This window comes from Apus apus, chromosome 2 (assembly GCF_020740795.1).
Source record: "Apus apus isolate bApuApu2 chromosome 2, bApuApu2.pri.cur, whole genome shotgun sequence".
NCBI lineage: Eukaryota > Metazoa > Chordata > Aves > Apodiformes > Apodidae > Apus > Apus apus.
The window spans coordinates 64897729-64925264 of NC_067283.1; the positions used below are offsets into that span (position 1 = coordinate 64897729).

General features: G+C 37.0%; 1 protein-coding gene across 1 annotated transcript in view; it reads right to left on the minus strand.

The window, feature by feature from the left end:
• DTNBP1 (dystrobrevin binding protein 1) overlaps nt 1-27536 on the minus strand; it is a 70642-nt gene that overhangs the window by 1447 nt on the left and 41659 nt on the right. The window contains exons 8-9 of the mRNA XM_051609210.1: nt 3397-3552; nt 1310-1453 (exon numbers count right to left, since the gene is read on the minus strand). Coding sequence (XP_051465170.1) covers nt 1310-1453; nt 3397-3552 — 300 coding nt within the window. The remainder of the gene's footprint in view (nt 1-1309; nt 1454-3396; nt 3553-27536) is intronic.

Sequence of the window (27536 nt, forward strand, 5' to 3'; positions counted from 1 at the left end):
ACACTTGCACAAAGTAATTAATACGGTTATTTCAAAGGCCACTGATTTTTTTACATTTCTAGGAGAAAACAACCATATCTACTAGTTTCTACACTTCCTTACAGAGATAATCCACTTACTCGTATTTGTTGCTAAGACACAAAGCTTCTTGGTCCAACATCTGCCAAAGACCCAGCAAAGGGAAGGAAAGCAGTCCTAGACTCTCTCATTACTGGCCTGCTCAGTGATCAACTGTCATAATGCACGAGCTGGATGCCTACCCAAAACCAGGCATCTGAATTTAGTTTTTGCAGTAAAACACTAAAACCTTTAGTAGTCAAGTGTGCTCTGACTACTTTTCATGAGCTTCTCATGTTCACAGGAGGTAATCATCACCTTTGCACAGAGAGGAAGAAAACTACCCCAGGATATTAACATTTTTCTTGCTATATCCCAAAATACAGGAGAGGACTTAAGGTCTACTGCTTCTTCACTGGAAGTACTTTTATAATAATATTTCAACCTGTATTTTCAAATGAAATCTAACTACACTTAAAGGAGCTTCACCATCACCCCCAGAAAAAGTTTTTTTTGACTCTTGGGAAAAGGTATTTTAGTACTAAAACAAGTTTTTAATTAAGAAAGCACACTTCCCTAGTGGATAAAGTAAGCCGCATTACTAATCCCCTGCTTTAAGTAGATCCCTTGTCATGCTTCAATTTGCAAAATTTAAATCTCGTTCATCAGAACACGTAAACAAAATTTCAGATTAAGATTAATTAATTCCAGTTTAACATTACTAGTAGTAAGAAGGCTACGTGGAAGAGCTGCAGTGTCAGAATGACTATTCAGAAGCTTCCAGTACATGCTTATGATTCATGCATATGAACTGCTGTGCTGAACCACATCTCTCAATATCTCCTACTGAAGTTCTAACATTATACAACTTCAAAAAGCCAAATCCTGGACAAAGTCTAAGAAAGCAGTCTTAAATACTTAACTACTACAAACTTTGTTGTTAAAATGTCCTCTCTAAACTCTACATCAAGAAAAATGCAACTTAAAAGCAGGATGTAACACATCACCTATCCATACTGTAATGAATACAACATGAAGCTGTAGCAACCAGATTAAAAAAGAGACAGTCCAGAAATACCAACTTATTTTGCAGCAAACACTCTGTATTACAACTAAGGGTTAATGCTTTGTAAACCACTAATGAAAACCACTCAATCCTCATGAAGTATAATGGTGTGTGAGATAACATCACCCATTACAAATGAGAGCAATTTCAGTGATTCATTGCTTCAGCTCATTATTAGTATCATACCCAGCATGGGAGAAAGCATGTTATTGTCTTCGCCTCCTGAGTTTAAGAAGACATCAAGTGCCTCTTGGTCAGACATGTCCATGAGGTCCATCTGTTCCAGCATGTCCACATTCACCTCCATGGAAGACATACTGCCAATCGGTTCTGCAGTAAAAACAGTGCAGTGAGCAAACTGACAGTCAGCCCCGTGGTGTTCTTACCTAGAAAGGCCTCAGTCACTGCTACAATCATCTGCATTAGTAATAATGGAACTGGTGGAACTGGACAGGGAAGGAGCAACCCACAGGAGCTGCTCAGCAGCAACCTCAGCCCCAATCCAAGAGTGCTCTGTGCAGTCTTTGTTGTGATCCATTGCTGTTTTGTCAAACAGTGTTTTTAGCAACAATATTTATAGCAACAGCAATGTCAGAAAAATGCTAGGATGGGGCTTAGGGACAAAGATCAAAACTTTCCATTTTGTAACACTCCAACTCTCTTGACTAGAAGGCTTTTTAGAGAAAAACACATTTAAATGCACAACCACTAAATGTCAATACACAAAGGGACATGAACATTCAGAAATAAAGATTAATGTTAACAGAGAGCAGCTGTTCTTTCTCCTCAATCAATCACTGGTCTAATAAATTAGAGTAGTCTGCAAAACCTAGACTGCTGCCCAGTGTCTTCACTCAGCATGGGGATTTCACATTATTAATTACTCAAGCAAATGACTTATTATTGTCAATATTACACTGACAATTCACAAGGGAATTAAATACTTGGAGGAGCATCTTCTTCCTTGAACAATAAAGCATACAAAGAGAACAAGTAAGTTCAGGGGTACTCAAATTTAGGTTCAGTTGCTACATGTATAACATCAATTATCCCAACAAGCAGTTTAATGGTTTATTTAATTAATTTAATGGTTAATTTAATGTAATTTAATAATGGCACTATTAAAAACCTTCATATGTGAATAGAAATTAAATCTTATAAATTGATTATTGATATGCCCCCCATACACTATAGCTGCAGGATCAAATCTTCCCTAAAAAACAGTTATTTGATATACATGGGTTCTGCATTATCCTGCAAAGCTGAAGTTCAGATAGTTGTGTTCTAACCTTCTAAGAGAGCCATGCATCCAGCACTAACTAGCCAGTAATAATGCCCAATTTTAGCTTCAGAGGCCTATATATATATATATATCTACATACATATAAATAAATTAGGAGACCCAAACTTGATTCCTTTCTACACCTAAGGAACTTAAATTACATATCCCACTTCTCAGGTGGCTGTCCTAGCAACCACTCTAGAGTATCTTCTAGATAAACATTCATAGCAGAGAAACTGAAACCTTGGATTGTATTCCCTGCTCTGACATTACAAATGATAGCAAAAATGGTCTCGGAGAAGGGACAGAACCTCTACATTTATTCCCTGCTACATGAGTGATGTAATCTACTGCTGGCTTGCTTTTTGGTCCTACAATCCCTAAATTTTGGCCCAACAGATGGATACCTCCCACACAGAACTGTCTGTAGTCAATGCCATTCTTGTGCTTTGGGAGATGTCAGACTTGAGTCATCTCATAAGGAGAGAGTTTTATCTGATCTCCTGCATCCTAATCACATACTCTGTGTGTTACATAGACAATGGAAATAGCCACCACCTGGGAATTGTTTTGAAATACAAGATTGGATCTTTTGTTTGCACTTTCAAAATTCTGCTGAGGCACCTAATGCCAGGTGACAATCCCAGGCTCTGGAACTCCAGTGTACAGAAGTGGCCACATCCTTCCATATCTTTATAGATATGGATACACTCTTCAGCTGCAGAGAGAAGTGCTGTTCCAGATACACTTCAGTGCTTTGCATTTCCTCAGACAACGAGCAGAGAGTCTGACTGATTTTCTAAGGTGTCTAGTTCCCTTGGAACCCACAGTTTCAGGAGCTTATCTATCTGAAGTTTCAGTTCCACTTAGGAAGATTTTAGATACTGCAATGCTTCATCTGTAGTATTAAAACCACTGCTGGTACAGACCCCTCAACAATGTTCTGCAGTTGTAAGTTTGAGGGTTACAAAGAAGGTATTTTAAAACTTGCCTCGCCTCTCTGTTATCTGCAAGTATCCTGTAGAAAGGTATTGCTCCATGTCCTGCTGGAAGGCTTCTTCGAAGAACTTCTGACGTTCCTTTAGCTTCATCTGCTGGGTGTGCTCCATATCCAAAACCTTCTGTGCATGCTCTGCATCTAGCTCAGCTGAGCATAAAACAAACAAATAAAATATTGCATGTGCATCCCCCTGACTTAAGAATTTTAAAGCTACTGAACCAGTTCCAACACTGACAAGACTGCACTTGAGGCTGTTAACACAGGCTGTTATAAAAAGAGGGCTTCTGTGCTTTGCAACTATATTTTAAAACTGACAGGGTAAGAATACTATATTAGGCAGCATGACCTTCACATTAAAGTGATGTCATAGCTATTAATCTTGAGGCAAGATATAGATTTCTTGAACTGTATGAACAGCAAGACCCTAAAGCACTGCCCATCAGAATCTCAGAATTCTGCCAAAAAAGCCCTATCAGATAATGATGCTTCTGCTACTGTGCATACCTAATACACACGGAAGTAATACTTTGAATATTGCAGCACATTTCCACTACAACACAACTGGAAAGATATATACATATATATGTATGCTCATGTGCACAAACATACAAATACACATACATATGGGTGTGCAGACACGTGTGTCAGCTTCTGGCTTTCTCAGCCTTCAGACACACTGGAAAAAGACTGTGAAGAATACCCCACGTGTGGTGTAGGCACGTACCCACAGAGGCTGTAAGGGCAGCCTGAGTGGCCAGGAGGCAGGTAAACCACCATTTGCAATGACACCACCACATGCTCGTTAACATCAATATACGTGGTCTTCTCTGCATACAGCAGCAAAGAGCTGCCAGAAGATGATGATACTGACACCAAAAAAGCAGTGTCCACAGCCACGAATTACTAACACAACACCCAGCAGCAAGGGCCAGCTTGTACAGACACAACTAAGTTTGCGTATACGTATCTACAGTGGGTCTCTAGCAGTTCCTCTCTCCTCCTACAGTGAAAGCAGGATTAGACTGCACATCACTAGGACTAGGTTTGCTCTACAGGGGTTCAGGAGATGTACAAAGAAAAGCATCATGCTGTTCAGTGAGGAATAACATCACGTGGAATAAAAAAAGATGTGGCAGCTATTTGAAGTAGCAACTATAGCCAGACCACGCTTAGAGCATGCTTTGCAAACAAAAGGTTTTTAGGAGGAATATATAAACCAGAACCCTTCCTGTCAGAGTCCTTTGTCCAGTTTTCTAAACCAGACTCATGATTCCTCTGCTTACCATTAATAAATAAATAAATAAATAAATTTTCTAGCTGAGCTGCTGATGGGAAGGATTGGGGCAGCAGTAAGAGGAATTCTGGACTGGGCTCTTCTACCCATAAAGGGAAGCTCCAACAAACACTGCTGGGTAAAAAAAATTCCAAGCTTCCGCACACCAGACAGACACAGCCAGAATATGGCATCCACACAGATAAATGCTGAGAGCGTAAGGTTTTCTAGGACAAGCATCATGTCAGTCTTTGAGAGAAAATGTTGTTAATGATATTTTACAAGAAGGAAACTAATTAAAAGCATTTGCCATTATGGAGATTATTATCCAAATGCAAAACACATTTTATGAAATCAGGCAAAAACATCAGAAAGCAGTAATTCACTCCATTAACTGCATTAAGGTCACGGACCATATACAGAAGCAACTGAGCTGTGATAGTTGCCAAGACGAGCCTGAAAACTGGACTGACACACCTAATTAAAACATCAGTAAATAAAATATTCTTATTAAAGAAGATTTCATAAGTAAAACATCAGTGTACAACAGGGAAGGCATTTTCCTTTAAGTAAACACACCTTTATATCAATTAAACTGTAGTGTACAGTGACTCCACACTCCTTGAAATGGTTCCTTTACTGCAATCCTGAATGATAAACAATTATTTATAGCCTCGTGTATGATGCAGAAATGCTATCTAATTATAATAAAAAAAGCCAACAGCTCTCACTGACAACAGAAAAGTCCTGACTTTCTCATAATATATTGTGACAGTTTTGTATGCTATATTGGTACTTCAGGACAGTTTTAACCCCAGAACAGAGGCAGTATCCAAAAATCTCAAGAGACTGATACAACTTCTTTCTTAGCACTGCACTCTGTTTTTTTCATTTTGCCTAAGATGTCCTCTTAACTACTGAAATTGTCATTGGCCAAAGCTAAATGATAACAGCTGCCTGCTGTGCTGACACGTTCTAAAGAAACTCAAAATGCACTAGCTGAAGAGCTGTCATAGGCTTGGTTCTCCACAGTCAGCTACTGAGAGTTATCATTAAGAACCTTGCTGCATGAATTCACACTCCGCCAGGTGTAAGAGAAGTTACTTGGCTAAGCAAAACCAAACTCCCACATTTGGTGTTTCTGTTTGTTGTCAGACATGCTAAGGATGGCTAGATGAAGCTAATGGTCAAACCTGAAACACCAGGAAAATGGGTATATTGTTTCTTCTAAAAAGCTATTCAGAATTATGTCTTCCATAACCCAGGTGTAGTTTTACATGCTTATAAAACACTGAACAGAGAAGGCACCAAAGGAGTTCTAAGACAGACAAGAGTATCATCCATATACCATCATATACTGTTCATGTCCACGTATGAATTATTCCTAGGATGCAAACTGAGACCTGATACACTTAAAATACTACTGCATTTTTCTCTTCACCATAAAATTGTACCTTTGGACTAGTAACTGCACCTATTTCTCAATCACACTGCTGTGTGCAAAAAAAAAAAAAAAAAAGCAGACAGACTACACAGAAAATGCTAACTCACAACTAGATGCAGACATAGGAGTTGCCATGATAATCCAAATAAAAGGCAATTTCACTTCTAGACCAGCTATGGCTTTCAAGAGCACAGAACTAAAAGCAGGCAAAATATTTCTTAAAAACTGGGAACTCAGGTGCTGAGGAACAGCCTTCTGCCCCCTCCCCAGGAGCAGCCCCACGGCCAGCCTGCAGCCCACCCCCCTCCCAGCCACACTGCAGCTTCCAGCCTGCTTTCTCCCAGCCACACTCCATTTTCTCCAACACTGCTGGACCAGGCACTCTCCTGACCCTTGTGTGCCATCCCACAAGCCGCCTACATTTTGACCTGTTCCGCAGACCCTGGAGCATGGAAGTTGGTTCTACCACCCTGGAGCCAGTCACCCCAGCCTGAAGCAGCCTCTGGGGCCGAGCAGCCCTACCAAGGAGCTGCCCTGCTCTCACCTTCTCCAGCCAGGTGAGGATTTATCACAAAGTTTCAGGCAGTGACTCCTCCAAACACCTCAACAGGACGAAAAGCTGTAGCCATCACCCGCTTCTGCCCCTGTGGATCTGCCTGTATCAGCTAACAGGACCTGGAAAACTGCACCAGCTAATTCCCATCATTAAAAGCACTACTCTTTGCTCTTAATGGTCAAAGAAAAAAAAATAAAAATCAGTGCCCAGAGTGTAGCCCTTAATGCACTAACTTTCTCTATAGGCATTCCCCCTCTCAGCCTTTTTACTGGGAGAAAACCAACACTAGCTGTTAAAATAGGCCAAAGACTTACAAATCAAGACAAGACTAGGAGTATAATAATATTATCTGGTACAACATCCATGTTTTCACATTTCAGTTTACATTTCCAGATACCTTTCTGCAGCCACAAACTGTGCTAAGCAGACTCTGTACTCCTTTAACAAGATAGATTTATTAAAGGCAGGACCACATGAAAGATAATTTCTTAATGACTTTATACTTCATTTAGAAATTAACTATACACTTCTTGGAAAAATTCTCTCCCATATCTTAAGTGTTTGAACTAGACACTAGATGAATCCAGACTTCGAAGGAGCAAATTACAGTAGTTTATATATACCTTATAATAGCTTATATATACCTTAAGTGTTAAGGACCCTTTTTTATATCATTCATATGCCTGATTGAGATTTGCTACAAACTAAAATTCTGTCATATTAGCTAATGTTTCTATCCAACCAATAAGCTAAATGACCATTTTACACTTTAATGTAAACCATTTTCCAGTTATAAACAATAACTTTCCTAAATAAGTATGGTTAAAAAATATAATTAGAATAATGACTACAAAAAAAAACACCTCAGTAACTGAAAACACTGGTTCTTGAGATTGCTAACACATCCCTTACACAGAATGTGAAAGATGTCAAGTTGCCCAAATGTTTTTTTGCTGCTTTCATACTGTTATACAATCAATTTGCATTCCTTCAATTAATTATGTTACTATAGTTCTCAGAAGAACTATATAATCTCCCTAAAAAGGGAAAGACAGAGAGTAATAAAAACCCTGGAGCTCAGACTAAATGTCTTTTTTCCATCCCCTCTATAGTTCACCTGATTTTTTTGTAAACTCATCCAACCAGACCATCAAATGTATGCAAATATTCTTCTAAGGGATTTCTGCTTTCACTAAAGATATCAGAGTCTCAAGTACCCCTAATTGAACTCACTCCAGGTTTTTTATGTTCCTCCTGTACTGAGGGGGCCAGGCCCAAAACTGGACACAGCATGTAGACATGCTGAGAAGGGGAGGATAATCCTTTCCCTCCATCTCCTGGCCACATTCCTGTGCATACAGCCCAGGATGCTGTGGCCTCCCCAGATCCCCAGCACACTGCTGTCCTGTGCCCAGCTTGCTGCCCACTGCACCTCCAGGGCCTTCACTCAGGGCTGCTGTCTAATCAGTCCCCAGCTGGTCTTGCTGCAGGGGCTCTTCCTGCCCAGGCATGGGGCTTTGCCATCCTACCTGTTGAACTTCTCAAGGTTCCCCTCAGTCCACTCTTCCAGCCTCTCCAGGGCCCCCTGGATGGCAGCCCTGCCCTTGCCCTTATTGACTGACCTCCCCAGTTTGGTGTCATCTGCAAACCCAGGGAGAGTGTGCTTCACCACCTCCTGCAGGAAAGACCTGCCTGCTGTTTGTTACCAGCCCCCAGGTGGAGTATGACCCATTAACCACTACCCTTTAAGTCAACCGGTTATTTATCCATCTTGTTGCCCATCCACCCAGACTGTAACAGCATCATTCAGCCACAAGATTACAGTGTGAGACTGTCAAAACCTGTTAGTAAGCTGGCTATTCACTAAACCACTGAAAGCCTTCAAAAATCAGAACAAAAATAGCTTTAAAACAGACAACAGAAGACAGACAGGTAACTTTTCAAGTGCATTGTAACTTAGCAACTTATACTTGCAATTGCCTTGTTACATACCCTTCTAAGTAAAAATATCAAAGTAAGACAAGACATCTGGGAGTGCTTCAAATAATGCAGTTTTTCTCAAAAATGTTTAAATTATTCTTAACAGAATTTAGAATACACGTTTATAATATGAGGGAGGAAGCCCACCAGAGCACACTTGCACTATACTTTGCTGACACGTGGGAGAGACTGCTGGTAAAACTTGGAAAAAAAAAAATTGTAAAATATGTAAATTAGGTGCAGAGTCCTTCTTCCAAAGACGAGTGAAAAGAAAACAAGGTACAGCCAAATAATTACAATCAAAAAAATAAAGTCCGGATTCACAAGAACATTAAGTCATGATTTCACTGGACTTCAATGACAGAAAGATCACCTCTGTAGGAACAAATATAGATAATTCCAAATGAGATTTACTGTCTGACAACTCTCAAAAGCCTGAATTTTCATTATGGGTATTTTACTAAAATTAAGATTGTAAAAATGATTTTAATTAAAATATTTCTTCATTAAAATCAGGTATTAAAAATGACTGTATGTATTCCTTGATAATTTCTAACTATTGTTTTTACAGATCACATCGGAATAGGAAATCTCTGATCAGCCCAGAAATCATCTAGTCAAGAGGAAAACCAGAGGTTTTACCAGTGCAAAGAAATTATTTTAAGTTGCCCAATGAACAGTTTCAACAAGTTGGCTTATGTGGGAAATTCTCTCTAAACAAACAAACTTCTTACTTGAGATCCTTAAAAAATACAGAATGAGCCTAAATAAATATCAGAATAAACCACCAAAAATAGCTGCCTGTGTATGCCAAGATTCCAGTTACTAAAGCAGCACCTGGAGGAAGAAACAGCTTCCGACCAACGCAACAGGAAACACAGCTTGGGAAAAGGTTCCCACATAACTCCAAACTTGGCTACCAGGAAATCATCATAATGAAGAGATACTAAAAATACGCTCTACCAAACAGGAAATGTATGAATTGGTTCTAAAAATGTAAATACATCTAGAATTAAAAAAAAACAAAACACCCACATAAACTTCATAATCATATGCCTCACAGTATGTGAAAAGAATATTAGAGCTTGACAGAATTAGTATATTTTAGGTCAGCTGAACCAAAAGTTCTTGCATTTACATTTATTTTACTTTCACAGTTTTCTTCAGCTCTCTTGTACTTTTTAAAGCCTTGGAAAGTATGACAAGACTTTTCCAAGGCAGACCAGTGGCTTGCTATTATAGGTGAGAATATACCCTAGCTATGGACAGAATACACGCAGTTTGGGATCATACGGTTTTTTAAACAGTTAAAGATGGCCCACACTGTAATTAATTGATTTAGGGAGTCAGACAAGCCTTGAGCACCTGAAGTTTTATATAAAAGCTTAAATCCTGCCTTGACAAGCTGTACTTTTTTGCAACAAAACAAACAGAACATCCTACGTAGCAGCTATATGCCACAATTTATTCTTTGGATTGCTTTCACCTTTATCTATTCTCTGCAAGCTTAAAAATACACCAGGCTGAGGATTCCTCTGCAAGGTTGTTCATAGCAGCATAATGGACTCTTGTTTCAGAACTAGATCGACTGTGGTTCAGAAACAGTAAAGATGCTTTTGGCCACTTTATTTCTCATAAAAAACATCCTGAAACCCCAGTGCATATGGCTACTTCTTGAATTTTTAAAATTAAGAGCAGCCAAATTTTCATGTCTGTAAATGTGGTAATCAGGAGCAATTTTAGAATTGTTTAAAATTGTTTGAACCATAGACAAAATTATCATGAATATACTGTTTTACAGCACAATAGGGGTCTTTTTCCACACTTGCTTCAGTATTTTCTTACCTTCAGATGTGCAAATGCATGTCTTGCAAAGGATGATAATGCTACAGCAAAAGCTTGAAGGAGGCCCAGACTTGACTGCTTTTGGGTTAACAAATCTACAACTCACCATCTTCCAGTTTCCTGGTTCAATTTCATTTATGGTCCCAAGAAAACTAAGTGACAATATCTGTCCTTCTAGAAGACAGGATTTAGCAATGTGACTTCAGTGGGATCCTCCTCAATTTGCACAGGACAAGCTCTGCTAGGAAGAGGGTCTTCGAACTCCCCCATTCTTCCTTAGTCACATTTCTACTCAACTGAGAGAGAAGAAAAGGTGAGAAGGGAAGAATAACATTAAGCTGAACCTCCCTAGCACAGAAATTAAGTTTTAAGTAAACAACATTAAAACCATCTGAGCTCACATGCTTGTTTCCTGCCTCCCTGTAAATCCACCATTTATGGTATTGTAAGAACAGCAATTCTGTTAGTAAGCTGCAAATATTTATTTTCACCCTAAATAAACCTGACAATGTCACACATATCTTCAGTATATATAGGTTTATTTGTGAAGACAATCCAGCTTTAAAATCTACCCACGCACTACAGAAAAATCCTATTACAGAAATTATACTTGCAAACATTTCAAATGACTCAGCACTAGACTCCTGTCATGAAAAGCTGTATTGGATACATACACTCTCCAATTACCGTTTTTTTTCTGTCTCACTTCAAAATACTCATTTTCAAATAGAAAAACTCATCAATACCGAATCTAAGCCCAAAGTGCTTAAAATAGAAACCACAGCATTGCAGCAGTCCATGAAACAGTCCCAAGTGAGATTAATAACATCCCATCATCCGGGTACAAATTGATCTATCAAATAATTTTATTGCTATTTTCCATTCCGAAAAGATAACCACCTTTGTTTTGGAACTGGAAGGCTCTTAAAGATGAGGCAAATGGCTTCTGCTACTATCAGAATAGTGCCAATCTTAACCTTTGCACAACTCCAAGATACTTGCTTTCTAGATCAAATTATGGGCACGTGTAGATACATAAATAAGTTATGAGATACTGCTTTGCTGTCCCAACATATTGTACACATGTTGAAGTTATGGGTTCACAACATGGCAAATCAGTCAGCAGGTATCAGCTTTCACTTGTCCTTAAGAATTACACCAAGCACCACACTCTTGTTCTGGTGAACCTATTCTTCACCCAAACTAGAACCATCTTCAGATACACAGACTAGTGGAAAATAGCATTCACTGATTAACTAAATCCCGCCTCAAAAAACCTGAAGGTGAATAAACTATTTTCTTTCTTACTAACTGTTTTAATCCATATATTGTTTTCAGAAGAACCAGTTTTTGATCTGAACATGCAAGATACACCTCGGTCTCCAGAGGAAGGGGTAGAGCCTGCCAAAGAATCCTACAGGCTTCAGAGCCAAAAGAAATAAGCTGCTGATTCAGAGTCTCAGTACAGTTCAGTCTAATCTTACTTACTTCATGTTGACAGTGACATATGTTAGACTTAAAGGGGGCTTTTTTTTAAGATACTTTAATACAAGTCTTAGGTACCATAAGCAATGATTGCTCAATCAGAATCAGAAAATAAAAAAACCTCTACCTTTCATAAAAAAATTATGTGACCAGTTGAAAGAGAATTTTATTTTTTTCACATCTCTTCCCCTTGGTAACACATTCAGTATGCATTATGAAAACTGCCTTTTATAACAGATTTGCTTTACAAATGTGTGGCAAATGATGAAGCTTCTATGTCCATCAGAACTCTTCAATAGTGAAGGAGATAATTTTGCAAATTCAAATTATACTTGAAGTATTTGATGCTGGAAAGCATTTCAAATAATCAGGCCTCTCTTGTCTGAATCAGTCATCAAACTAAAGTTCTGAAAGCACAAAGCCTGTGAGTGTTCCTGCAATCAACTACAAGATCTACTACTCAGTTATCAGCAGGGGTTTTCTGATCGTGTATAGTACATTAAGGCTTCAGCACTAAAACCTAAACAGAGCTTTAACAACGCCTAAACTTCACACTTGAAACAAGCAACAAATACACCCCTTCTTTCAGCAAAAACAGATTGTGTCCAAAGATGTACATGAGGTCCTTCTGCTGCAACATGCGTGTCTACTTATTTGGAGTAGGCTCAATCAGTGCAAAAGGACCAGGGATTAACTACAAAATGAATAAAAATAGTAGAAAGCACTGGGGGATTTTTGCTGGGGTTTTTTGTCTGTGGGTTTTGTTGTTGTTGTTGTTGTTTGATTGTTTTTGTGGGTTTGGTTCTTTTTTTTTTTTCAACTTCTTTCTGTTTTAAGTATAATTGGGGAAAAATTCTACAAATTCAACCTAATGTTCAAGTAGTTAGAACTGCAGGACCACTTGTGAAATCCTGCACTTCCTCACATAGAAGCCTAGTTTGTTTACAATGTAGACAGTTCACATACAGTAACATTTTAAAAAGACCATAAGCCAATCACTTTATCAGCAGCACACATGCTATACTTGAAGTATTTGTTTTTTCTTGACAACTTTGTCTTTTTTCTCTCCCATTTCTGTCAAAACGACTTCTCCAATACAAGAAAAAAAGTTGCTACTCACTCACCATGCTGGTTTTTATTAATTTGTAGAAGTTAAAAAGGACCACTAGGTTACAAATCCTGACCAGTTCAACACTATTCAGTAATGTCTCCAAATGAATCACACTACAGGCTATCTTTAGCAATCCCAGTGGTGAGTAAACACCTTTGTTTGGTATGATTGGCAAAACAGATCTGAAGTACTGCTGCCTCTAACAAGCTAGCATCCAAAAGGCTCCAAACAGTTTCTATAAAATAGTATGTTATGAGAGGGGACTAATTTGCATCAGGGACATGTTACCAGCTGAGGCATTTTAAAATACATGCAGTACTGCATATTCATTAAGCTGCATCAGTTATGACAGACCAGCTTATTCTAAAAATCCCTAAATTCCCCAATGCAAAAAAAAAAAAAAAAAAAAAAGGCATCATTCTTTTAAAAAATTGAACACGTAATAGTGCTATTTAACAGTAAGCTAATTTGCAATACTAGCAATGACAGACTCTTTATAATCTCTTCAAACTACATTATAATACTATCTTACAGAAGTGTTGTTCAATTAATAGATTCCTTTTATTTTCAGCCAAATGGGCAGCAATATCTATAGGGGCATAATAAAAGGAAGGCAACCAAAACAAAATTCATACTAAATTTCAAACAGAACCATGTGTGTGGCTGAACTTCAAGCAAAATTTTCAGAATATATTACTCATTTTCATAGCTAAAATGCCTCATTTTCAATTAAGGAAAGGCATTATATAACAAGAAACAGGGTATCTTATTATAAAAGTGCAGAAATATACATCACTGCTTTTTTTTTTCATACAACATTTTTTTAAAAAACAAAATGGCTTACGTGATAGAGAAAAATTGCTTAGTTAGGGCATGGATTGTGATACAGAGGTAAGGCGATTTTCAGTATTCTGTTCTAAAGAAAGGATATCCAGTTTTAAATTTTTAATTAAACAATTTAAGATTTCTTCCATGCATCTAAACCTTAACAAAACCAGCATCCCAGAGGAAACGTCCAACTTTCAAAACATAACTGTCTTTAAGTAGCTCAACTGTAAGAATACAACTCTTTTGATGATCTTGAAAAATATTTAAGATAAATCTTTTTGGAGGGAAAAAAAGTGTGTCTTGAAAGATGATTTGCTCCCACTGGCTTGCTGACTTATTTGCATGCAATCTTCTAGCAGAATTTTTCTAAATTGTTCAAACTTGCAAGTTAAAATCTTGAAGATGGAATAAACGTCATCACTGTATATAGTGTCATCATTATATATAGTGTCAAATCCCTTCCACAATTTTACTGCTAATTCGTTACAGTTTCTACAGTTTTGCAATGTCTGTTCTTTTAGAAAGCAAAGTTAAGGGTGATCCCCATTACCCCAAAGATCAAACCTGATTTTATGATATTAGATCAAATTGACACTGCCACACCAAGAAAGCACTGCTGGCTGAGTACAAAAGTCTCAGTACTTTTGTCTTCTAGATCAAACAGTTTCACAGTTACAAAGAAACCCTTCTGGTGGTTTTTGGTTGGTTAGTTGTTTTTTTTAAAGATCATCCATCATCTGTCCTCCTGCAGCCAGCACAGAATGGACATCAGGTGTAAAACCACACTGTCAGCTCCAAGTAACACCATAATGGCAACCAGGTTCACTCTTGATGCAAATCAAACCTATTTTTGCAGCTTGGCCATGAATTCATCAATGGTAGCATAAGGCACAAAATGACGTGTCATTTTCAACTATGCTCATTGCTTTGCAGTAAAAAATAAATTCATTTCTAAATTTTGCTATTCAAATCAGAGTCAAATTGATTTAAGTGAATACAACATGAATTTTCACATATTGTGTTAAGTTACTTTAAAGAAATTTTGCAAAAATTTGGCATGTCTTTTCTCATGTGTGCAAGACCAAAGACCTTGGTATCGTTAGACTAATAGATTAATTTAATTGAGATTAATAGTTAAATTCATTGGGATTAAACACAGCTAGGCGAGTTTTACTGGTTAACATAACTAAGTAAAACTAGGTGATTTGTATCCTCATAAAAAGGGCTTAATTAAGATATAAGATATTTAGTGTTCACAGTTTTTCACCTGCTTCTTATTAGGAGAAATCATTATCACTAACACAACATAAGACTTACTAGGTTTAAGCAACTATTAGTTGCTTAGCCCAACACCTCAATGCATGTATAACAAAAAGAGGGACACCCACGCAGCAAAGGAGGGAGAGGATGGAGCAGATGCATGATGTTTCTAATGCATCAGTGGAGCAGTAAACAAGAGAGAAATACGAAAGGAGACAAAATAAAAGAAATTAAGATGGGGCATGGGCAGAAGGGAAGGGCAACTGGCAATTCAGATAGTCTAAAAGAGCTAATAAATAAGATATGGCCCTTTTTATTCTGTATTTCTCAAGCCTGGTAGAGATTAAACAAGTTGTGAGGAGAAAAACAATACTAACCAGGAGAAAGAAATTTAAAACAGAGACACAGACGGCTTTGCCATATTGAAATCAAACACCAAGAACAAAAAGCCACTGCAATAAAATCATCAGTTACCAAAGAATGACACACTATTGAAGCTACTCTGTCAGACAAAAAAACCAAGAGACTGTAGGAGCAATTACAAGTGAGACAGAAAGCACACACCGTGACCATCAATGACTAAACCCGATGCCTGTAGTAAAAATGAACTGACAGATGACACCTAGAATACCATATCTTGCTCAAGCAAACAAAGAAAACCCACCTAAAGGATGTATAGACATCAAAGTGACAGTGAGGAGTAAATAAAAGCAGAAATTCAGGAAGCTTATTAAAAGCACTTGCAAGGGGGAAGGAAAAAGAAAAGGTGCTGACTGAAGAGGAAAGTCAATATAAATATGACTGAAGCCTGTAAAATAATGCTTCTTATGAGATCATTCCTTTCAATATATGCAGCTATTTGAAATCTGTCTCTCACCTACTACACCCCACCTTCATTTCTTACAGTGCATGTATGCCCATGCAAGTCTGCAACATCTCCTGCCACCTCTTAGGACAGCAAGCCCTTTTTTGTGCCTGTGATGCAACACATTACAAAATGCAGAATTAATTTCCCTGACACATGTATCAACCTACTTCGACCATCTGCATGCAGTTTAAAAAACTTAATCTTTAGGCCAACTGAAAATACAGATTACTAAAATTAGAATATTTACTTTAGCTCCTGAGTATGTACAAGGCACTACTAATTAAATTTTAAATTTTGTTCTTTAGAATAGTTTAGCAGTAACTAGTCAGGAGTACTTCAAACCTCACAAAATGCATGCACGTTTCCTCCACAGCATAAACGAGCAGTTGATTTCTGAAAAAGTTAAATTTCTTACCTATTACTCTATTTCTCTAAACAGAACCTCTCTGCATTAGGTGCCATTTTCCAAAGCAATGACAATCACATGCCACACCTTTACAACAGGTATAGCCACCCATACCTGTAGCAATTCAAAGAGCTCCTACAGAACTGCACTGTGATTCTGAAAAAGAAGGTAGAACCGCTGAGTTTTAAATCATTAGGATAAACTGGAAGCAGAGTTATGCTGGTCCTAGTCAGTGGCCAATTTTTCCTCACTTTAATATCTAAGCTTGCATAATATGCCTCTCAAAAGCCAAACACCCACTAATTTTAGAGAAGGATATCATTAGAACACAATATGGCCTTTATTAAATATAAATTATTTGTTCCTAGCACATTCAGCATGACAGTGGGAAAACAATGCCTTCAGGCCACCATTATATCTGCCCTGTTTCCTTCTCCTTTCTTCCTGTCACTATACATCTGCTTTGTCAGCCCCAACAGAATCCAGTTTCCATGGGCAAAGAGATTTGTTCCCTCCTTTTTAGAGCAACCAACAGTATTTCTGTTTTACACTAACACAAAAATAAAATTATGAAGCTTGAGATTTAAGCTTTCAACAGAGACTGAAGGAGAACATTTCTTATCTCTTAGTTGCTGCTTTAGACTTCAACAGATGACACTGCATTTGCTTTCACTGACTTCACAGAGGGAAAATTTAGTTCATAGTCATGAAGACTAGAATTTATTTTTTTAAGTAAAAGATTAAATTTCATGGAAGTGGGTTACAAAGAATATTATGGGATCCAAACGTGATGCTTAAGACTTTGGGATGCCTTTCAAAACCTAAGTAAGATAGGCAAGATGAGATAGTGAAGAGCAGTTAAAGAACAAACCCCTCACAAGGCTTTAACACAGCAATGATCTTATCTGTCCTATGGCTTGGCTCGCAAGAGACCTTTGGAACATGAAGAGCATCACAGCTATCAGCTCTTCCACAAGAAACACAGCAGGAACAGCATCTGGTACATGCCCTGCCCTCAATATCAGTTCCTGAATATACTGGGTGTTTTAAACAAGGCTTGAGGTGGGGGTGGAAATCACCTGAGAAATACTGTGGGGGCAATTTCTGTACTATTGGTACAAATATTTTGCCTTCAGGATTGAAAGAATGATGTAACAAGGTGTTCAGCAAGTGTTGAACTTCAACCTATTGTGATTCTCTTACAAACTATCAAGTCTGTTTATAATAGTGACTATTCAAGGCTAATAAGGACTCAAGCATACATAAGGAACCCAAGTATCATTATTATAATTTCATGCTCTATAAAACTGTAGATGTTTGGTAAAAAGCCCCCTATTTTGAAATACGCTTGCTGATATTATTCCTTTTAAACTATTTTTCATGCATATCTTATTTATTAACCAAGTTCCCTTGACGATACATGTATTTATATATGCAGTAAATGCAGTATCAACATCAAGCAGTGCCTGCATCACACAGAGATGAAGCTAACCACAACGTGCTGAGATTTTTGTCCAGAAGGAAGAAAGCAAGCACTAAGACTTGATAATACATCAAAACTGCATTTTCAAAATAAAATTGGTAAATTTGGAGCATTAGTCAAGAAAGCAATCAGCTCTTCACAGCCAACCATAATATACAAGTTCACAGATTTTAATGAAGCATCAATTAGTTCCTTTCTTTCACTCAAAAATCTGAACTATCAGGTCCTGTAAAATGCTAGTTTGTCTATGTATATTCTGAACAAGGGATTTTTTTCACCATTAATCTATCTTAAATAAAATAACACATGCATATGTATTTCAATAGTTAATTTTTATGAATTAAATTTATATATTGCAATATATATATAATGATGCAAAACCCCTACGTCAATTTTAATAAAGATAGATGTATACACATGAACTTAAGTACAAATGCATTGTACTCAATGTATTACAAGTAATTTCACATACGACAACCATAAGTACTAGAGGGCAGGAATGAATTGCATTGTGCTGAAGAAGTTTGCAAGGCAGCAGTTTCCACTTACCATTCAAAATAGGTCAGAAATTGTATGCTTGCATACTGCTATTACAATCCATTTTTTAAAGTGACAACTGTAATCATATCAGCAGATATTAAAGATGGATGGCCTGCTTTTTCTAACACTAGTTTAATGATTTCCAAACAGTAAATTGAATTATGATACTCAGCATAGGGGAAAAATACCAGATAAAAGCCTGAGAGAGATTGCATTTTATAATGCACACACAGTAATATATGTAGAAATTAAACCAGGATGTGTCATTTTTAAACCCACGGGTAAAATGAAGAATATATATTTAGAACAACCACCCTACAGTAGTATAGGACATGTGATGATCCTCTATTTGCAAATACCTCTCATGATCGGATCAGGAGACGGTGAGTTCTGCTCACGTTTAAAGTAAGACTTCAATGTAGGGCATTTCACATTTAATGTTCTCTTAAATATTCAATAGTCCTAAGTAGTTGAAAGGTTTCATCCTTCACCTTTATTCACCTACAGGAACCAGACCTGACAGATCTGAGAGAAAGGAAGGAGTTAACTAGTCGTATCAGCAGTACTGAAAGTAGAAGTGATACTGAGCGACTGGGGTTATACAGCAAATTAATACCACTACTTCCCTGCCTCCCAAAACACAAGCTACTCAACTACTCAGTCATTACAAATTATATTTGTTTCAATGCTAAAAATAATAATTAAAAAAATTACAAAATTTAAAAAAAGGAATAACCGTTGTAGCCCAGAAACTGAGCTACCTTCTCATTCAAGAAAAGATCTAGAGGTCAGAACTGAAGCCTATCAAGTAAGGCAGCAAACAGACATGCTATCTGCACTTTCACTGCCCCTGCTGCACTAATCCTGAAGATGAATACAAAACTCAAGATTTTTTCACAGAATCATTTTGATTGGAAAAGACTTTGAAGATCAAGTCCAACCACTAACCTAACACTGCCAAGTCCATCACTGAACCATGTACCTAAGCACCACATCTACACATCTTTTAAACACCTCCAGGGGTGGTGACTCAACCACCTCCCTGGGCAGCCTGCTCCAGTGCCTCACAACCCTTTCAGGGAAGAAATCTTCTTTCCATATATCCAACCTAATCCTCCCCTGGCCCAACTTGAGGCCGCTTCCTCTTGTCCTGTCACTTGTTACCTGGGAGAAGAGACCGATCCCCACATCACTACAACCTCCTTTCAGCTAGTTGTAGAGAGCGACAAGGTCTTTCTGAGCCTCCTTTGCTCCAGACTAAATAACCACAGTTCTGCTCCTTCTAAGACTTGCACTCTAGACCCTTTAAGAGCTTCACTGCCCTTCTCTGGAGACACTCCAGCACCTCAATGTCCTTGTAGTGGGAGGTCCAAAACTGAACACAGTATTTGAGGTGCAGCCTCACCACTGCTTGTACCAGAGCAAAGGGGGGGTGATCACTTTCAGATCACTTCAGTATTTTTGTAAAGAGATGAGTTGTGCAGTTACTAACTTTTCAAGTGTTATGCAGATGGACTACACCTAGCCCAGAGGTAACAGCAGAAAATAACTATGTGAAGTAGCTGAACTATGAAATATAAAAGAACTGTAATGAAAAATACTTCTCTAGATATACAAACTTTTTTAACTTGCAGAATTTAGCAATGTCAGTATGAACTTGGAGCCTCCTGAAGTGTAAGATTCCTAAGAGAAACAAAATATTTGTCCAATATAGTCTCTAAAAAGTCACAACACAAAGAATTCTTAAAATAGAAGCTTGCAAAGCGCATTATATTGTCAGAGCAAATCTGTCTACATCCCACTAGAGATGCTAGCTCGGTGATCCGCATATCTTTTAAAGGAAAAACTGTCCTAGAACTACTGCTTGTGGGCTTTAATGAAAAGTTCTGGCAATTGTCCAAAACTCTGGAAGGGAGGGCACACAGCTTTTTACATTTTCTTTTCAGGTCATGACATAAGAGATCACTCTGCTGTCCCCTGATGCTCCATTTACAAATACAGAGGGAAGACAGCAACTCGTACTTACAGAAAAAAAGCAGCAAGACACTTCTAAAAACAATGCTACATTGTACAGAAACTCCATGTTTACACAAATTATCTAGCATTTTTCACAGAGCTTCTTAAAACATAAAATTGAGAAAATATCACATACTACATGGAACTAAAAATCAAAGGTAAACCAGCATATTTTTCTTCATGGTAAATATGCATTCCTAGCAAATAGAGATGTTTTTTAATTGAAAATTTAATTTTTCACAGGGAAATGAAAAAAAAAAACTAAACATTTTTATTGAATTTTATCCTGTCCCCTATGCTTAGAATATGAAGAGGCATGTTCCTCACAGAAATGACCAGACTGAGTTGAAGATCAGAGCATTTTAAAGTAGTAAGTGATATTTGGAGCTTTTGTCATCTCTGAAGGAATCCAAATTGGATTTGGGCCTTGGGATGTGGTTTAAGGCTTTTGGCAATGATAAATCAAAAAGCTTTCCCACATTTTTCTAAGACTTGACCTTTTTAACAAAGTTAACAGTTACATAAAATCTTGTGGCTTTATATATGACACTCTACAGTAGCCTCTGCCAGCAACCAGATGCCGTATTACCTTCTATATCAAAACAGCAACTTAGACTAATGGGTAAGGACATCACTGGAACAGGGATCCAGTTTACATTTTATATATATCAAATTTACATTTATATATACAAGAAAGTTTCAGGTTAGTCATCAATGACTAAATTTATACCACAGGGCTATTTTCACCTTCTGTAGATGGAAGAGCAGCAGTTCCCAAGAAACTCACAAACCAACAGCTTATGAAAGAAAATTTTCTGCCCAACAGATTTCAGAAGTTGTTCAAATACTCGTATGTTCCTACTCCCCAGTAATCTGATGAGTAGGTTAAGTCAGAAAACAAGTGATGCTAGTCAAAATAAAAGACTGAACAGTATCACAACACAGGCAGACTGTATTTTCAGTGCTTATAGGATTTTAAAAAGCCTCTTTGCTGAATTAATGCTAGAACAGTTTGACACAATTAAAAATTAGCTGGAGGCACTCTTATTACTGTAAAACAAAGCCCCCAAACTGCTCCACCCAACACATGCTGGCTTTTCAGAATTTTTCTCATTTTCTTGATGCTAATTCCTTCATCACGTTTACATGTAGTAGTCCCCCACTCCATCAAGCAAGACAAGCTCTCCTAGTGTCTTGTGAAATGAGCTCACTTCTCGTAACTCAATTACTTCTCTTACACCTCTTCTCATTTGCACCTACCCGCTGGAAATCTCAGGACTGATCCATCCTTTGATGTTATTTACCCTGTTCACAGTTTAATGAACCTCAATAGTAAATTTTTCAAGTACAAGTTTATGATAGATTATTTTCCTTCAAAATAACTTTTGCTCAATAACCTGTCACTTGCAGAACTTCTTGGCTTGCTATTAACTACCAGAGGACAAAATCTATATCTAAAGAATAACAACAATATCAATAATATCAACTACAACTACAACTGTTATTATTATTTTTTTCTGCATGTTTTACTGCTGTTAAGAGTCACTTGTTCTCAACACTTAACCTTCATACTTGCTGCTTGGACATAATATATAATGCTCAAGATAAAACTGAATTATATCTAGCAAGTATTTCTCAAAGGCTAATGCTACAGAGCCATATATAGTCCTTCTTAAGCATAAGAATCACACTTATAGAATGTTTTTCTTACAGAAGCATACTGGACTTCTTTCATTCAAAAAGCAGCAGTATGCATATTAAAATTGCCATAGTACTCACAATGTCAATTTAAAAAGCACCTAGCTTAAAGTATCTTAACATGAAAAGGTCTTATTATCTCTTCAGTTGAAATCTCGAACTTTCAAGGACTGTGAAGATGACTACGCAGTAAGAACACCAACTTTTCTGAAAGCCATTAATGACTTTTTAGTAACACATTAAAAATACTTTTAGACATTGTCTGGGATTTTACAATTTTCTTTCTAAAATAATTGGATTTCTTTTATCTCAGAAATCCTCAAAGCTTAAAAATTTCTATGAGATACGACTTAAAATACATTCCTTCTTTGGTCTGTGTTAGATAAAACCTTTTCTGTTTTCTCTTTTGTTGTAGACTTAATTTGCAGTTCTTCCACATAACAAATTAATTTTCACTTCATTAATTTTAAGACAATTAGACTGAATAATCACTAATATGCAGAAGAAGTCTCCAGCGGTACAAAATGACCATGAACTCCAGGGACAGAGCAAGACAGGGAGAGAGCAGTACCTCTGCCAGACTTCTTCCCACCCTGTAACTAGTGGAAGTTTGTTCAGTTATTGTTCCCAAAATGTGCTGAAAATCAAGGACTTGGCTTTCTATTCTGTCAGCCTTCCTACAGCTTTGCATCCGAAACATGTTTGGGCATGATGAGAACCAGATACTGAGTGACTGGCAGCACAACACTCTAAATATGTACCAACAAGCAAAAAGGGAAAATACATATGCCACGCAAATGCCAAACGTGGACAGACTTCCCTCAGTCTCATGGGTTTGTGGAGACAGGAGCTGAAGCTGCAGGCCCTGCCTGAGGATCCTGCTGCTCTCCTGCACATGCCAGAAGCTACCCTGCATATGAGACTAATCACACGAACAACAAACCAGCTCTCTTTAAAACAAAGATAAAAAGCCCACCCTTCTAATTCCGTTGTATGGCTAAACAGACTCAAAAAATACAACATTACATTTATGATTAAGGCTTAAGACAGCTGGGTTTGCAAAACTGCAATTCCCACATCACTGGTGAGCCACAAAACACGAGCTTATCAAGTACCACCAGAACCGTTTCCTATCCATGAGAATGCACAAGATACACTGAAAACCACCTGATATATTTTCCGTTTTCTTCCCCGTGAAGCATAGGTTTTTCACTTTAATGTTCAATAACCAGCGAGAAGATAATAAATCTATGAGGATTAAAGATTATGATCCAAGTTCAAGCCTTCCTGAGCCAATGGAAACGTTGGTGTGTGAGGTCTGGAGTGATTACATAATCATCTAATTAAGCCAGAAAGTTATTCCGATAAAATGTCACCATTTCTGTTTGATTTAAAATAAGACACAGCCAACGACATTTTGATCAAGTCTCACTTGTGCTGTCAAAATAGCATTAGTTGGCTTCTACATAAAAGGAAAAAAAGGCTGAGTGACATCTCCACAAGATTTTTATTTTATCTTAATCCACAGAGTACCTCAAGTGATTAAAAACTAAACAATGCATTCAGTTAGTCAAAACTGCCTCTTAACCTCTTTCCACCTTAACTCATACACTCTATTAGAAATACACAATTTACAAATATTGCATACTAAAAATGTATTACTTACTTTTTAAACAGCTCACTTTTTAAGTATTTCATTATTTTTACTATTCAATGCCATTTTCCAAAAGCATATTATTTCACCCGTTCAGTAAAAAGAAATGACAGGACAGGAAACTAACTACAATACTGAAGCATTATGTTTGTACAGTTTCAGCTTTGATGCCTTGATCCAATTTAACATGGCATACATAACATGCGTAAATAAAATGGGCAGAATTGTTTACCAGGAAATCCACATTTTTGTTCTATTTACTGACCAGAAGTAGAGGGACAGTCCAAATTCTTCCATGCCCACCTTGGCCATCCAACCTTTCCCTCTGCATCATTAAAACTTGAGTAGAACAAGTTGTTTAATAACACACTGCTGTGAAAGGTGGGACTGAGATTTAATGTAAGGACACACTATATAATATAAAGGAATAAATTATTTCTTCTGCAGCTTTTAAAACAATTCTAATATTTCTGAACACTGTAAGGACCAAACCAGTATAATATTTATAGTACCACTGTAGAAAGAAATAATGCCATGTGAAGAAATATAAAAAGCATATAATCTATTACTGTACATTTATTTAGCTACAAATCAAAATGATGGCCTGCATTTACATTCCTGACATACAATAAATAGAAGAAACATGCCAAAAGAAAGAATACTGTCATAACAAATCTGTTCAAAAATTCATTTGCAACAAGATACAGCCACAGGCCACAAGAGCCTACAGCATCTGGCATTTCAGCACCCCAAAAAGTATTACATCTGATCTTCTTAGCAAGAGGCAATCTTTTTAAAAGCAAGTAGATAAGTATTTCTTAATTTATTATTAACCTCAGCCTACACATATGGTGAGTGAACAGATTACCATAAAAATACAATAAGTCATCTTTACTTTTGCATTACTTTTTACTGTCACCAAGCTATAGAAGAAAATATGATTAAAAAACCCATTAGAATAATACTGGTTATTAAAGAGGTGCTAACCTTTCCAAAATTAATGCTGATACTAAAGCTTCTATTTACTGCTTCTTCTTCCCAGCAGTAGTTGGAGGACTGATATTGCTAAAGCTCACATTTCAGAAATAGTCTCCAATTTCATATTATAATCCTTTTAGAAGTATAATTTCAAGGTTGGCCCCCACCCCACATGCAAAATAGCTGTTATGTTGTCCCTATGATTGCAAATAAGGAAGAGAAGAAAGACTCACAGCTGTGCTCCCATTTCACCATACTTTCATTTCAATTTTAGGAAATAAGAAGAAAAAAAGAATTTCTGTCAGTATGAACCAAGCAGTTGAGGATACAAAATGGATTATATCAGTAGTATATACATTGCTTGCAAACCTGAAAAATTTGAGTGCAAAGTGGTCATACCACATTTAGCAGAACAGAGGTTAAATTTTGCCATCTTTAAGTAAACAGTCAACTGTTCAGTCTGGATTTATGGAAAACAAGTCTGTTAAATAACAGAGTTTTCCCATACCAGATGAATTGTTTAAAACAAAATATTTAACTCTACTCAATATTGGTTTTTAATATGAACATCAAATTTAGCAGTCAGAATTACAGCTCATAGGTAGAGCCTTGATAAAGGTATGCTCCAACAGGTTATTAAAATAATATAATTTACTCCTATCTTATGGTTCTGGACATCAAGTGAAAAAAAATTCACATGGATGGTAACAGAAAAAAAAAACTCTTTCAGAGGTCATATAAAAGAACACAAAAAGAATAAGAGTAGAAATTCACATCTTATTCCTGTTTCAATTAATGTACAGTTCTAAATATCATTATTACAAATTAACAGCATAAAAATGTTAGCAATTTCATTATAAAGAACATTGCTTCGTACGACATAGGATGCTCACACTGATGTAAGTAACACTAACTGCTTAATTTAAAAATATATGGGTTTATTATTTATTCATTATTTTATCCAAAGGAAACTAAGAATTGGAATGACTGTATCTATGCTAATTTAAAAACTTTCAGTGGTTATATAAAAGAACATTAAAAAGAATTCTATTAGAAATTCACACCTTATTCCTGTTTCAATTAATGTACAGTTCTAAATATCATTAGTTACAAATTAACAGCATTAAAATGTTATCAACTGCATTATTAAGAAGATTGTTTCATATGACATAGGGTGCTCACATTGATGTAAATTACACTAACTGCTTAATTTAAAAATATATGGGTTTATAATGTATTCATTATTTTCTCTGAAGGAAACTAAGAATTGCCATGACTGCATCTATACTAATGAATTCAGTGCTCTAATTTTTTATATTTGGCTTTTATCTTCAGATAGTAATTCTCTGTCTCCCCTCATCCTCTTCTATCACCCCACCCTTAGACAGGTCTCCTTGAATTTTAGCTAACAAGGTATCTGTCCATTTGTATTCTTTTATTAATTCTGATTAATATTACCTTGACAATAATGCAAAGAGACAGACAAAAGCAAAGCAATAAACAAAAGCTCTGACAAAACAGATTTTAAGTCACCATTTCTTTCAAATTTACTAAATCAAGTTGGTAATTAACCTCTAATTTACAGCACATTATCTCCCTATCAGGCAACGGCAGTAACTGAGGCAATTAATTAAGCTAACTTTAATTTCATTTTGCATTTTACATTAGCTCCACAAATTAAGCTGGCAAATAATAAAGATGATAATAAAGTTCCACCTACATGAATTCTGAGGATTCTCAGTGGCTCTCGGAGATGACATGGCAGTAAGAAATAAGTAAATAAAAAGAAACACAGCACTGGTCAAGTGCAAGCTCCGGTTACCAAGCAGCTCCACTGATGTGCATCTTCATTGATGCAGAACAAAGACCGATGCTAGAAGGCTGCTTTTTCAAGGCAGTAATACCGCGACTGCCAGTTTTCAAAGGGTCACTCAGAGGCAGATGCATACACATGGATACTTCAACTCAGCGCCTTTCCAGAACCTGAACACAAGCGACCAGCAGCTGGGCTAGACCAGAAATGCACGCATGTACTTGGGAAGGTACCACATGCTGCTAAATAAAGGGGTGCTAGAAAGAGAGAAATCTTCCCAGCGGGTTATAATCTGATTACATGCAGTTACAGCATGTGTTTATTTGGCAGAGAGCTGGAAGTGCTTGAAAATTATTTAGAAGCACGGAAAAGATACAGAAGAGCTCAGAATTCTTTTTCTATTAGGTGATGTTCAAAAGGCTCTCCCCTTAAAATCTTTTTCCTTAACATGGCTTAGCTCAGATACCCCAGAAACCAGATTACATACTATTCTTACTTCATGCATAAAATATTAAAAACCCTTGGATGTGATTTTTAAACAAATTAGGAGCAGCCTTTTCTACTGAAAACCAAATTTTTAGTAACACATATCCAGGCTACATTTTCACAAAAAAAATTAAAAATGGTTATGCAGTTAAAAAAAAAAAATTATAGAAACAGCATATGACTGGGAATCTTTGGTCTTGGTGATGCTGCAGTTACACAACAGTGCATTTATGTTTCAGAAATTGTAAGGCAGTGCTCAGAATTCAGAACGATGACACGCATTACCCCTTCAGTAACGCCAGAAACCATGATACCCAGAACAACTCCTTTCTTTTACAAAAAAAGACCACATTTTAAAAAGCTCCTTGATGACAATTTTCAGAATACAGCATGCAGACAGAAGGGAA